Genomic DNA, 15,864 nt, shown 5'->3' with positions numbered 1-15,864 from the left:
AAAAAAGAAGGAATTTTTATCATTTGTAGCAACCTGTATAGAATTAGAGAACATCATGCTGAGTGAAATAAGCCAGTCAATGAAAGAGAAACACCAAATGACCTCATTCATTTATGGATAATAAAGATAGATATAGAGACAGTAAAGCAACAAGCAGACTGTCAAATTACAGCAGGAGGGTAGGGAGATCTGGGGGAGATAAGAGATCAACCAAAGGACTTGTATGCATGCATATAAGCAAAACCAATGGACGAAAAACTCTGGGGAGGAAGGGCATGTATGGGAGTGGGGAGGGATACAATGGAAAGATATGTATACATATAATACCTTAATAAAAAAAATTAAAAAAAGAAAATCTGAGATTTGATTTAAAATTTACCTTAACCAGGTTCACAGTGGAATAGTAATACCAAGGTATGCATTCAAAGTTCTTTGAGGTAGGACCAGTTCTTTCAGGAATCTGCCAAATGTATGTTCGGATCTTTCCTAAAATAGGCAAATTCAATGTATTAATATAGTATCTTTTAAACCATACTTCTTTATGGAGAACCAGATAATGAGCAGATGCTAAAGCTATGCAAATAATTGGCAACAGAATTCTCATTTTGTTTTGTTTATTCTCTAGGTCTATTGCTCCTAGTTTTGTGATCTTAGATAATGTGTTTATATTTCTGAGCTTCTGTTTCCACATGCACATCAAACAGGAATTTAGAAATTAGACAAAATGATGCAAACGAAGCCCTTGATGTTGCATTACCTGGGCCTTTGGGCTAGTTCAATGTAATTATGATGTTGGTTTTTATGTAGTGAGGGCTATTGGATCAAAACCTTATAGAGTTTCTGTCATTGAAAAATGTCAGTTATTAAATATCTAATTCATTCATTCAATAAACATTTTTTGTTGCTTATGTAAATAAAACATGCTTTTGTACAAGAAAAAAAAATAAAAAACAACCTTTAAAAAAAAGAAAAGAAAATTCAGAGTGTGAAAGACATATTTTGAATCCCACCTCTGAACTTTTCAATTTGTGGATTACATAGACCTACTTTCTATCCAGAACTATTTGAATGATCCCTGCAAAATGATCCCTACTGACTCCTGCTAGAAAGTTCTTTTGATGCCCTACTCTTACCACTTGCTGCATAATCCTCCACCTCCTACTTCCAGAGTCTTAAATTAATTTTCCCAAGTTCCTGTGACATAGTTTCATCTTCCTCTAACCAACCTTATCCACACTCTCCCTGCTTCCAAGTCTTTAACTATCTATTTACTTCTTACCCTGCCCTTCCAGCATACCGCAAGTTGCTTGTGGCACAGCAGGTACTCAGAATTGTCTGTGAAATACAGGGAATGTGATCCTTTTCTGATTAATTAGTAGATAGTGATGACTTGCAAACACTCTTGATAGGCAATTCATATTAGGATATAGGACTGTTTTAAATAAAAAGAAAATATTTCAACCGCCATCAAGTGGCTCTTTCCTTAATACCCTTAATTTGTAGAATTCCTTGTTTTTTTTTGTGGGGAACTATGAGGGAAATCCTTGATACCCCTCTTAGATCCCTTTTTAACAACAAAGGAGTGGCTCTACTGGCTATAAACCCATCTTGCCAAAACCTGCATCCAATGACTGCTGGCGGGGAGGCAGAATAGAAAAAGTTTGGGAAAAATCCTGGTAAGTGGAGTGAGAAAGAACAAGCCAATATCATAGGCCAATAAACCTTTAGGTCCTCTCACCAGAGCCCTCTACTCTCCCTTTATGACCAAAGGGAAATAGCTTATAGCAGGAAACCCTTGTGGTGGTCACAGAAGTCAACAACAAGAAGGACTGGCTAAAACCAGATCATTCCAAGAAAAAAAAATGACCAGATACTGTCTCCAAAGCTCATTACGCCATCACCACAAGTATAAGGGTGAACCACCATGACACTTCCAGAAAGGACCATATTAGGAACAAGACACACCCCACAACAAGAAGACAGAGTCAGAATTTAGCACCACAAAGTTCAGAAATAACCTACCCTTGGAAACACATAAAATCCCAAGAACTGACTTACCCACTGCACAACTCACTTGTGAGTTGCCAAGGTCCACTGAGACTCTTGCTTCTTTCACAAAAGCGTGTCTCTACCTGAATAAAACTTACTTTCATTCTCATTCTAACTCATTCTTGAAATCTTTTCTTAGGAGCTTGGAGGTTGCCTCACACTGGATATGTCCCAGTCCATGCTGGTGCAGGGCTAGGTCCCAGCATGGAACTGGTTTGGTGACACAAGGACATACAGGGCCAGTTTCCTCACCCCAGCTCAGGACAGCTGGGGCCACTCTCTTTTCATAACTTCTTTCATGGTTGGCTGTGACTTATATTGAGGCTGCATCTCTGTTCAACCTCTCCCCCTGATCAATTCTGCTTTCTAAGTGCAGGCACAGAGACCACATCATCTTGAAAAACAGAAATGCTTGAGAGTAGGATCCTAGCCTCATCACCACCAAATCTGGTCTCAGACACAAACTGGGATTCTACAGCCACTGGAGACAAAGACCTGTGACCACAGCTGCAGATCCACAGACACCAAGAATCCAGACATCCTAGCCACAGATTTCTGTGAATCATAGAGCCCAGCCCGCTCACCACAAACTCGCTGTAGCACCATAGGAACTGCTGGTCCCACCCTGTGCAAGCAGGCCTTTTGCCCACACAGGGTGGCTCCCGCTCCACTGCCCGAATTTGAGCCTGTGTGTCCAAACACTAGAAATCTGCTTTCCACAGATTGCAAGCCCATGACCAGGGCAGCTCTGGATCTGCTGCCTGGAATTTGAGACTGGGTGTGGGGACACCAGGAATATGCTTCTCACAGAGACCAGACCTACACCCACACAGGGCGGCTTTGGCTCTGCTGCCCGAATTTGAGCCTTGGCGTGTGAACACTGCGAATCTGTTTCCCACAAAGACCAAACCCCACACCTTGACAGGGTGGCACTAGCTCCACTGCCCAGAGTGTGTGAACACTGGGAATATGCTTCCCACAGAGTGCCCTCTCATGACCAGATCCCACACAGGGTGGCAGTGCCACCTGACTTTGATTCTGGGCAAGAGCACACATAAGTCTGTTTTTTGCAGCTCAGCAGTGGACCTCCTGCTGACAGAGGGTGCTGTGCAACCCAATCTTTCAAGCAGACCAGGGACCCTGATTCTCTGCATGAGAGGCAGCACTGTGCAATAGTGACTTGACTCTGTTTCTCATCATGCGTGCCTGAGATCCCTGATTCCCAGTGTACACACACTGAGAGCCAGTGACTCCAACTCTCAGTGTATGTGTACACAGGGATCCTGATTCTCAGCGTGAGGCCACACCAAAAAACAGAGATTCTGATACTTGATTCTCAGCACAGGCATAGGGGAATTCTGACTCCTGGCATGTGCTAGGAAACTTTGATTTTCAGCCCACACCAGTGGGGTCTCTTTATCAGTGTGGCACATGCAGGGTTCCTGATTCTAGGTGAGTGCACAAGGCTGTACTGAATGCCAGTGACTCTGATCCTGGGCGAGCGTGGCTCCCACCAACCCACGGCAGCCACAAGTTTTGGTGTTGGAGCTCTTCAGTGACACATGGGTGGTGTAAAGCTCCCACTGCACATGGCACAGGACCCCATAACTTGATGTTTGTACGTTCTGGTAATAGTTAGAATGGGGAGACAATGAAATAATCCCTAGAGAAAAGAAAAAGAGGAATTGCCAAGAATGAAAATAGGTGAAATGGAGGCATGCAACACGACAAAAAAAAAAAAAAATTCAAAGTAATGGTTGTACAGTTCATAAACCAGATGGATGAGAAAATCAACAACCTAGACAAAAATCAGGAAAAAATTGAAAGTGATATAGCTACAATAAAAAACATCATGGAAGGTTTCAATGGTAGATTAAAAGAAGCAGAGGACTGAATAAATAAGTTATAAGATAAGGTAGAGAAATGAGCCCAATCTCAACAGCAGCTATAGAAAAAAAATTAAAAAGCAGGAGAAGAGCCTGCAACACGAAATGAAGTAACATATGCATAATATGGCTGCCAGAAGGACAAGAAGAGCAGCAAGGATTAGAAAATCTATTTGAAGAAATAATTACAGAAAACTTCCCTGATATGGGGAAGAAAAAAGTTACACAAGCACAGAAAATCCCATGGAAGATGAATCCCAAAAGACCCACAACAAGACATGTCATAATTACAATAGTAAATATTAACAACAAAGAGAGAATCTTAAAGACTGCAATAGAGAGACAGAAAGTTATCTACAAAGGATCCCCCAACAGATTATCAAATGATTTCTCAACAGAAACACACCAAACTAGAAGGGACTGGAAGGAAGTATACAAAGTAATGCAAAGCAAAGGACTGAGTCCAAGAATGCTCTATCCAGCAAGACTATCAATCAAAATTGAAGGGAAAATCAGGAGCATCACAGACAAAAAAGGCTAAGGGAATTTATCACTACCAAGCCATCATTGCAAGAAATTTTAAAGGGAATGCTGTAAAAAGAAGAAATAGAAAGGGCAGAAGGAATACAGACATAAAGTACAGAATTGGCTACAAACAAGTACCTATCAATAATAACATTAAATGTTAATGGATTATGCACTCCAATAAAATAAAATAAAAAAAACATGGAGTGACTAAATGGATAAGAAAACATGACCCATATATATACTGTCTACAGACAACCCACCTCAGAACGAGGGACTCACACAGACTAAAAGTGAAGGGATGGAAAAATATCTACCAGACAAATGGAAGTGAAAAAAAAAAAAGCTGGGGTAGCAATACTTATTTCTGACAAAATAGACCACAAATTAAAGACCATAACAAGAGACAAGAAAGGCCACTTCATAATTCTAAAATGATCAATACAACTAGAGGATATAGCTCTGGTAAGCATTTATGCACCCAATGCAGGAGCACCAATATATATATATATATATATATATATATATATATATATATATATATATATATATATATATATATATATTTAACTTCTGGAAGATATCAGAGGAGAGATTGATAACTTCTGGAAGATATCAGAGGAGAGATTGACAGCAACACAATCATAGTAGGAGACTTTTAATACCCCATTAACATCACTGGATAAAACCTCTGGATAAAAAATTAGCAAAAAAAAAAAAATGCTATACAACTCACTAGATCAGATGAACTTAATCGACATCTTTAGAACATCCACCCCAAACTACAGAATATACATTCTGCTTAAGCTCACATGAGACATTTTCAAAGATAAACCACATATTGGGACACAAAGTCTCTCCAAATTCAAGAGGACTGAAATCATATCAAGCATCTTCTCAGATCACATGGCATAAAATTAGAAATCAACTACAATAAAAATAATCACCAAAATTCAAACAGTTGAAGGCTGAATAACATACTATTAACCAATGAGTGGGTCACCAAAGGATCAAAGAAGAAATAAAATTATCCTGGAAACAAAGAACAATGAAAACACAGAATCCAAAATCTTTGGGACACAGTGAAATCAGTTCTGAGAGGGGAGTTTATAGTATTACAGGCCTACCTCAAAAAACAAGAGAAACTGGTGACAAACCATCAAAATATGTAACTTGAAGAATTAGAAAGAGAGCAACAAGAAAAGCTAAGTGTAAGCTGAAGAGGGAAATAATAAAGATCAGAGTGAAAATGAAAGACATAGAGACTAAAACAAACAAACAAACAAAAGCACACCAACCAACCAAAAAAAAAAAAAAAACAAAACAAAAAAAACCAACCAAACAAACAAAAAAACCCCAAAAAACAACAACCAATACAAAAGATCAGTGAAATGAAGAGCTGGTTCTTTGAAAGGATAAATAAGATTTATGAAACTCTAGCCAGGCTCACCAAGAAGCAAAGAGAGAAGCTCCAAATAAACAAGATCAGAAATGAAAGTTGAAATAACAACAGACCCCACAGAAGTATGAAAGATCATTTAAAAATACTATGAGCAACTCTACTCCAACAAACTGGTCAATGTAGAAGAAATGGACATATTCCTAGAAAAATACAATCTTCCAAAACTCAACCAGGAGGAATAAAAAAAACTGAATAGTCAGACAACTGTGGATGAAATTGAAGCAGTAATAATAATAACTAAAAAAAAAAAAAAAAACACAAAAACTTTTCAGCAAACAAACACCCTAGTCTAGACAGCTTTACAGAGGAGTTCTACCAAACATTCGAGGAAGAAATAAAAACTATCTTCCTCAGCCCATCTCAAAAACTTAGAGGAAGAAACACTTCCTTTCTATGAAGCCAGCATTACCCTAATCCACAAACCAGATAAAGACAATACAAAGAAAGAGAATTATAGACCAATATCCCTCATTAACATAGATGCCAAAATCCTCAACAAAATTCTAGCAAATTGGATCTAGCATTACATAAGAATGTTCATACACCATGACCAAGTGGGATTTATTCTGGGGATGCAAGGATGGTACAATATCCACAAATCACTAAATGGGATAAACTGCATAAACAAAATGAGAAATAAAAACCATATAATCATATCCATTGATGCAGAAAAATTATTTGACAAAATTCAATACCCTTTCTTGATAAAATCTCTCAGCAAGTTGGGAATAGAAGGATCATACCTCAACATAATAAAAGCCATATATGACAAACCTACAGCCAACATCATATTCAATGGGGAAAAAACTAAAATCATTTCCCCTGAGGACACGAACAAGATAAGGATGCCCACTCTCACCACTCCTATTCGACATAGTACTGGAACTAGCTATTGAGAACAGATAAGAAGGAGAAAGATAAGGCATCCAAATTGGAAGAGGAAAAACTGTTCTTAATTCACAGATTACAGAATATTGTTCAAAGAAACCTCCAAATACTCTATCAAAAAACTACTAGACTTAATAAATGAATTTGACAAAATAGCAGGATACAAAATTAATATGCAGAAATCTATGCCTTTTCTATACACCAATAATGAACTTACAGAAAGAGAAATTAAAAAAGCAATTCCATTTACCATTGCAACAAAAAATTTGAGATATCTAGGAATAAACTTAACCAAGGAGACAAAGACCTGCACTCAAAAAATTTCAGAACACTGAAAAAAAGAGATAGAGAAAGCCATGAACAAATGGAAGAATATACCATGTTCATGGAATGGTAGAATCAACATCATTAAAATGTCCATTATACCTAAGTAATTTACAAATTCAGTGCAATACCTGTTAAGATACTAATGGCATACTTCAAAGAACTAGAACAAATTCTCCAAAAATTCATCTGGAATTAAAAAAAAGACCCAAATAGCTGCAGCAATCTTGAGAAAGAAGAGCAATATTAGTGGAATCACAATAACAGATATCAAGCTATACTACAAAGCCACTCTTCTCAAAATTGCCTAGTGCTGGCACAAGAACAGACATATAGATTAATGGAATCAAGCATAGAAACCAGAAACCAACCTAAGCCATTATGCTCAATTAATATTTGACAAAGGAGGCAAGAGCATACAATGGAGTCAAGACAGTCTCTTCAACAAATGGTATTGGGAAAATTGGACAGATACTTGCAAAGAAATGAAACTTACACCATACACAAAAATAAACTCAAAATGGATAAAGGACTTAAACGTAAGATGGGAAACCATAAAAATCTTAGAAGAAGCCATAGGTAGCAAAATAGCAGACATCTGTCATAGCAATATCTTTACTGATACAGCTCCTAGGATCTAAGGCAATGGATACTAAAAAGAGAATAAACAAATGGGACTACATCAAAATAAAAAGCTTCTGCACAGCAAAAGAAACCATCAACAAAACATCAAGAGAGCCCACTGCATGGGAGAACATATTTGCCAATGTTTTCAGTGGTAAGGGTTTAATCTCCAACATTACAGGGACAACTTAACAAAAGGGAGATAATTCAATCAAAAAATGAGCAAAGCACCTAAATAGACACTTTTGGACAGAGCACATAAGAAAGCCAAGAGACATATGAAAACATGCTCAAAGTCACTAATCATTAGAGAAATGCAAATCAAAACAACAATAAGGTACTATCTCACACCTGTAAGAATGGCTATCATCAACAAATCAACAAACGATAAGTGCTGGAGAGGATGCGGATAAAAAGGAAACCTCCTTCACTACTGGTGGGAATGCAGACTGGTGCAGCCACTGTGGCATTTCCTCAAAAATTGAAAATGGAACTTCCATTTGACCCAGTAATACCACTTCTAAAAATGTATTCCAAGAAAATAGAAAGACCAATCAGAAAGGATATATGCATCCCTATGTTCATAGCAGCACAATTTACTATAGCCAAGATTTGGAAACAACCTAAATGCCCATCAGCAGGTTAATGGATTAAAAACTGTGGTACATCTACACCAGTGTTTCCCAAACTTTTGACATATGTGTACCCCTTCTATAATTTTTGTAACGCTGAGTACCCCTCATACTCATGAGAATGTAGAATTAGATGCAGCTAAGCAGTGCAGTGCATATTCCCACCAAACTCCGGTGCAACGCATTCCCTTACCAAACTCTTCCTGTACCCCTGGGGGTACTCATACCACAATTTGGGAAACACTGATCTACACAATGAAATACTATGCTGCAGTAAAAAAGAAGGAATTATTACCATTTGCAATAGCATGGATGGAACTGGAGTGCAATATGCTAAGCACAATAAGCCAGTCAGTGAAATAAAAATACCTCATGATCTTACTAATTTATGGATAATAAAGATCATTATAAACTGATGAACAAAAATAGAAACAGAGACAGAGAAGCATGAAACAGACTATCAAACTACAGTGGGAACATTGGATGTTGGGCGGGTAGGGGGAGAGGAGAGGTAAGAGATCAACTGAAGGACAGACTTGTATGCATGCATATAAACATAACCAATGGATGCATGATACTGGGGGTGGGGTGGGTGGGTGATGGCATGTGCCAGAGGGTAGGGGAGAACAGGGAAGATCAATAGGGGGAAAAAGGAGACTTATATACTACTATTTCTAATACTTTAAACAATAAACTAAAATTTAAAAGTAAAGTAAAAAAAAGAAAAAAGAAAGTGGTGATTTTTTAGAAATATTAATACAAGAGATTCATCTCTTCCTTTCAGCAACTCAACGCTATCTTTGCTCCTTCCTTACATACTACATCATCTTGTACTCCTACTTTAGCATTTGAGTTGGAGAGACTGAATATAAGGATATTTGGCAGCTAAGGAACCCTCATGCACTGCTGGTGGGAATGCAGACTGGTGCAACCACTGTGGAGAACAGTGTGGAGTTTCCTCAAAAAACTGAAAATGGAACTCCCATTTGACCCAGTAATCCCACTTCTAGGAATATATCCCAAGAAACTAGAAACACCAATCAGAAAGGATATATACACCCCTATGTTCATAGCAGCACAATCTACAATAGCTAGAATTTGGAAACAGCCTAGGTGCCCGTCAGCAAATGATTGGATCAAAAAACTATGGTACATCTACACAATGGAATACTATGCTGCCATAAAAAAGAAGGAATTCTCATCATTTGCAGCAACCTGGATGGAATTGGAGAACATCATGCTGAGTGAAATAAGCCAGTCAATGAAAGAGAAACTCCACATGACCTCACTCATTTATGGATAATAAAGAACATCATAAACTGATGAACCAAAAGATAGATATAGAGACAGTAAAGCAACAAGCAGACTGTCAAATTACAGTGGGGAGGGTAGGGAGATCTGTGGGAGATAATAGATCATGTATACATGCATATAAGTACAATAAATGGACACAAAACTCTGGGGAGGGAGGGTATATAGGAGGGAGGGTAATGTTAAAATATGTACACAGATAACAATTTAATAAAAAATGTAAAAAAATGTAAATAAATAAATAAATACAAAAAAAATATTTGGCAGCTGGATAGATGGAGAGGTGGGAGGGAGGTAGCTCTAGAGGAGAAACTGTATATACTGCAACATTTTTCTCATGGTGCTTCCCCTTGGAAGTAAACTCAATTTGCAAAAGGAACTCCTCCCCCAAATTCTTCAGGCCCTTCTTACTACTCCAGTGATTTTTCTCATCTGGAACTACATATATAAAAAAGGAACGTTAGTCCATAGACATGTATAAAAGCTTTGGGGCTTTTTTCCCAGCCCCCTCTCCTAAAACAGTTACCTGGCTGTGTTGGAACAACAGTGAAATTCTGTGTTTTTACTCCATGAGCATAAATAGAATATTGCCTTGAGGCTTTATTTTTGAAGACAATCCGGACTTTTTCACCAGGAGTGGCAAATATTAAAGGACCTAGGAAATATAAAAAGAAAAATGTGTAAATAAACTTTAATTGTTTTGAATTATGAGTCATCTGTCTTCTTAAGTCTTTATAGAGTAAGTCATTCTTATCCTTTTCCTTAACATGTGCCAAATAAAACACAAACACATTTAATAAGTGGATCATTGCTGAATTATAAAACATGATTTTTGCCTGGAAAATTTTAGTCATCTAGAACTTTATAAGCTTCATCTCTAGAAAACCTACTTTGATGGGCATCAGTTAATGTATACAAAAACACATAATTTAGAAATGGAGCACTTCACTTTCTTTCTTGACCCAATATCATCATTTAAGCCTTTAATTCTTTCCCCCCTTCACCCTAGTGGAAAATTGGAAGGAGCTACAAGGCCTTTTAATGACCCAGGGTAATATTCTCTCTGATAGACCAAAGACCCCTTAATTTTACTTTCTCTCTTTCATCCCAGGCCAAGAAATAAAGGTATAACATTTGCTATAAGTCTTCTTTCTATTTGAAAGTTCTAAAAATTCTAAAACAGAGATGATTTTGAGATGAACTAAACAGTAAGAATTCTCTTCAAACTTGTGCTATAATTACTAAAATCAGAGCCCTGAAGAGACCTGGTGAACACTGGCTAAAGCTGAAGTCAACACCTCTTTGACCCCCATGTAATTCTACCTTCCCAAATGCTATGCTTGTTTTTCCTTTTCTATAGAGTGTTTTCTTTTTTGTTGTATAAATGATAATGGGATCTAGAGAGTTATATTGTATTATTTAACTTGTTGCATTTGGCCAGAATCCTAGAGAAAACAAATATCCTTCTGTTACTAAAGATAGGGAACCATCTACCAGCAGAGGGTACTAGATAGCACAGACCTCCCTTTCTCTCTCCCTCAAAAAGGGGCAAGCTCAAAAGTCCAGAACAATAACCATTCCCTTCATTGGCATGTAAATCCATGTTCTCAGGATCCGTATCAAAAATGCCCTTTGATAGATACATAAATAGCAGGAAATACCATGTGAGTTCTGGAAATACTAGGCAACATATAGAAAAGCCATTTTACATATGAAGTCATCATATGACCTATGGAAATGCCATATGAAGCCTAAATGATGACCCGTTACTTATGAAAATGTTACATGTGGGTGTTCAGTGGTATAGGTTTCTTAGCTGATCTGTCAAGGTTGGAAGAAAGGGCTATAATTTTCTTCACTCTTGGAAAGAGATGAAACTGAGTTTGAACATTTAAGTGTTTAAATTAAAAGCAAATTTAAGCAAAGTGCCCCTGCTCACTATAGGTGAATTTCTGGCCTTCATTTTAATTTCAATGCAATTATCTCTACATGTTATACCTAAAGTCTCTCCCAGTTCCACAATTCTTGGATTCTGAGTGCAAGAAACCAAGTAATGTGAAAGCAACATTAATTTTCAGCAGTATCCCTATTTTCCTTTAAACAATACTTGAATCACTCTTTTTTTCTAGTAAAACAAATTAAAGTTAGCATTATAGGCATTTTTCTCTGTCAAGATGGAAGTTGACAGTATCCTCAACGTGTGCAACAATCTCTAGCTGCTGAGGACAAGAAGCAAACAAACACCCCAAACCAATCTTACTGTATATCTATACCTAGTATATCCAGATGCTTTTCATTTTCATTTCTTTTTGTTTGCTTTGTGAATGTGATATCATCATATTGACGGTACACGACTTTCTTATATTTGGACCCAAGAAATGTCCCAATTTTATCCAAATAAATGTTTGTTTCAGTTTCACTTTGAGAAAATGAAAATAAAGACAAAATCCATAAAATTAGTTAATTTAACAATTAAATTAGATACATTCTCATATGGAAGAACTACTTATTGAAATAATGTAATTTATTAATATCTAGAAGCTATTGTACTTTGGAAAGTAATTCTTCTATTTAAAAATATATTCATTCTGGTAAGATTGTTGAATATTTATTCTGTATTTTAAAACACATTTTCAGAATAAAATTTTTGTTTTGATTAATGAATAAATAGTAAGAGAGAAAACTGTAGAAAGAAATCAAACGTTACTAAAAGTAAAATTACTATCTTTAATTTGAGGTTTTCAGAGGAACAGATGTAAATGGAGATGAATGTAGACAAAAGGAAAATCTGACTGATTCCAAATATTAAAGGTAGTGAATTATGTTTATTATATCTCAAAGTGATATAGTTGGTTGGTAGCACCCATAAAGAAAATAAGATGCAACAAGTGGAAAGAGAGACAAGAAGAAACAATCTACAGAAGAAGTTATTTAGATATTTAGAAAGATTTGAAGTCATTTGGAATTTATGATATTATACATAAATCAATTATCAAAATTTGAATGTATCCTAAACACGCACATACCAATCACATACATGCATAGTACACACACACCATACCAAACACTTACAACACACACACACACACACACACACACTGAAAAGAAAGGGTGAGAAACTACAGGATGAGGCCTTCCTAGCTAGAGACTGAAGTTATCGCCATACTTTTTTCCTTGTAAACGGTGCAGTTCTCTTTCCCATGTCCTGCTAGGAGAATAATCCCACACAACTTCCTCAGCTGCAATATAAAAAATTTTCTCCTTTTGGTACTGATTTTGATGAGGGTATGGTTTCAAACACTGCCTCACTTTGTATTTATGTTTCATGCCTCCTTGATAGTGCTCTGAAGTCAGACAAACCACATAAAAAATTCCTAGAGGTAAATAAGAAAATAATTCATAAAGTTTTGCATTCAGACCTCTTTCTCTCTGAGAAGTCATCTATAAGATATAAACCCCCATAGGAATATGGTAAGGTAGTTCATTCATTCTTTCACTAATTTTATGAATATTTGTTGAATATGTTCTTTATGCTAGGCTTTCAAGGCACTTTAGAAATATCAATGAATATAACAGTTAAAAATCTTTGCCCTTACAGTTTATATTACAAGGTCTTGTAGACATAGTATAACTTTTATGTATGTTGGAAGATAATAAATACTATGCATCAAAGAAAAAAGTATAACAGTGTAAGAAAGATTGAGGATTCTGGGGTGGGGTGAGCTCAAAGGAGCAATGGACAATGTTTATAGGATGATTAAGATAGGCCTTGCCAAAGCCCGTTTGGCTCAGTGGATAGAGCATGAGTTTGTGGACAGAGTGGTCCCAGGTTTGATTCCAGTCAAGGGCATGTACCTAGGTTGTGGGCGGGGGGGGGGGGCGTGCAGGAGGCAGCTGATCGATGTTTCTCTCTCATGGATGTTTCTAACTCTCTATCCCTCTTCCTTCCTTTCTGTAAGAAATCAATAAATCAATAACAAATATATTTTTTAAAAAAGATAGGCCTTGATGGTAGGGTGGCATTTGGGTAAAGACTTATGAGAGGTGAAGAGTAGATCTAGGAGAAACAGGTAACAAACACCCTTATGATGAGGGCCTAATTGGTGCAGTTGAGGACTTTCTAAGAGGCCTGTGTGCCTGGAGTGGAGTGAGCAAGGGTGATAGTACCAGGAGACAAGATTGGAAGGGAAAGGAAAGCTGGGTGCCATGGGCCCTTGAGGATCACTGAAAAATCTGTAGCCTTTACTTAATGAAATGATGAGCCATTGTGGAATTTTGAATTGATGAGTGAAATATGGGCACTCTGGCCTCTGTGCTGAGACTGGACTGGAGTGGATAAGGTAGAAAAAAGGATACCTATTAGGAGGCTGTTAAAATCATCCATGAGAGATGATGGTGGCTTAGATCATAGAGGTAGTGGCAGAGAGAGTGGAAGGAAGTAGAAAGGATTTAGTTTAATACATTAAAAACTACAAAGAATAACCATGACCAAAACAAATCACCACCACCACCGCAACAACAACAAAACATAGCCTGGTTCAGAACAGTGAATTCTCATTGTCTTTTAATTTGGTAAATTTTATGCCCATCACATTCTGACCCTGATTAATATTAGTTTCATAGCAGTAACTCTCTCTTTCAACTCTTTACAAGTTTTTATTATTGTTATTAATTTTTATGGAGGGTAAGATTCAAGAAGATGGAAAAGGAGGAAAATCCTTCAGATTCAGAGGGTTTAAGAAAGAGAACTTGTTTAGGAGAAAATGATTCTCATATGGCACAGTACTTGACATGTAGTTGGTTTCTCCACATGTTTATTAAAAATGATATTGTTTATGAAAGAGAATGAAAAGCATACAAATATTTTTTTAAGTTCAGGGGAAAAGAGAGTAAGGAGTATGTCTGGGCTGGCAATAACTTGCCACTGAGTGAATGCCTGCAACAGAGAAGAGTGTTGGAGAAAGATTTCTCCTCCCCCTTAATTGCTCTTAATCATAGATTTTGTTTGTTTGAAAAGCAAAATTAAAAGCTTTGGAATATAGAAAATGTAGTTAAATGAATCTGTGGCATTACAAAAAGTTAGATACACATCCATGGTATTTATAGAGTAACTAGTTTATTGTGTAGCCAGTATTTGATTGATGCCAATAGTTTTTGATCAAGATAGATGATGATGATGATGATGTGTGTATGTGTGTGTGTGTGTGTGTGTGTGTGTGTGTGTGTGTCTGTGTGTATGTGTGTGTGAAGTTGGATCTGCAGGATAAAAGAAGGCACTAACATTTTCTTTAAATTGCAACATATTCCAAGCACTTTACTGCATGTTTACTTCTTATATTTCACTAGAGGCTTGGAGCACAAAATTCGTGCATGGCAGCGGGGGGGTGGTGGTGGGGGGGAGGTGTCCCTCAGCAGGTGCAGGTGTCCATCCTGCACCATCTCCAATCTGGGACCCCTTAAAAGATGTCCAACTGCCCATTTAGGTCCGATCCCAAACCCTGGGATGGGGCCTAAATGGGCAGTTGGACAGCCCTCTCACAATCCAGGACTGCTGGCTCCCAACTGCTCACCTACCTGCCTTCCTGATTGCCCCTAATCACTTCTGCCTATCAGCCTGATCACCCCCTAATGACTCCCATGCCAACCTGATTGATGTCTAACTGCTCTCCTGCCAGCCTGTTTGCCCCCAACTTCTCTCCTCTGCCGGCCTGGTCATCCCTAACTGCCCTCCCCTGCAGGCTTGATCGCCCCAAACTGGCCTCTTGCAGGCCCGGTCCCTCCCAACTGCCCTCTCCTGCTGGCCTGATCACCCACAACTGCCCTCTCTTGAAGGCCGGGTCTCTCCCAACTTCCCTCCCTTGCTGGCCTTCTTGTGGTGGCCATCTTGTGTCCACATGGGGGCAGGATCTTTGACCACATGGGGGCAGCCATCTTGTGTGTTGGAGTGATGGTCATTCTGCATATTACTCTTTTATTAGATAGGACCGAGGCCTGGTACATGGGTGAGGGCCAGTTGGTTTTCCCTGAAGGGTGTCCTGAATAAGGGTGGGAGTTCCCTTGGGGCTTGGGATGGCCTGGGAGAGGGGCCTGTGGTGGTTTGCAGGCCAGCCATGCCCCCAGTGACCCAAGCAGAGGCCCTGGTATCTGGGATATATTTACCTTC

General features: G+C 38.0%; 1 protein-coding gene across 2 annotated transcripts in view; it reads right to left on the bottom strand.

The window, feature by feature from the left end:
- The window catches only part of LOC311618408 (ceruloplasmin-like), an 80,440-nt gene that overhangs the window by 23,882 nt on the left and 40,694 nt on the right, over positions 1-15,864 (bottom strand). For both annotated transcript variants that reach the window (XM_084875922.1, XM_084875923.1), the window contains 4 exons: positions 12,868-13,075; positions 11,975-12,120; positions 10,228-10,356; positions 380-486 (listed from right to left, as the gene is read on the bottom strand). In XM_084875922.1, the coding sequence (XP_084732048.1) occupies positions 380-486; positions 10,228-10,356; positions 11,975-12,120; positions 12,868-13,075 (590 nt within the window). The remainder of the gene's footprint in view (positions 1-379; positions 487-10,227; positions 10,357-11,974; positions 12,121-12,867; positions 13,076-15,864) is intronic.

The sequence above is a fragment of the Pipistrellus hanaki genome (assembly GCF_964339955.1).
Source record: "Pipistrellus hanaki genome assembly, chromosome: 2".
In the NCBI taxonomy this organism is placed as follows: domain Eukaryota; kingdom Metazoa; phylum Chordata; class Mammalia; order Chiroptera; family Vespertilionidae; genus Pipistrellus; species Pipistrellus hanaki.
This window is presented reverse-complemented; position numbering and strand designations above follow the sequence as displayed.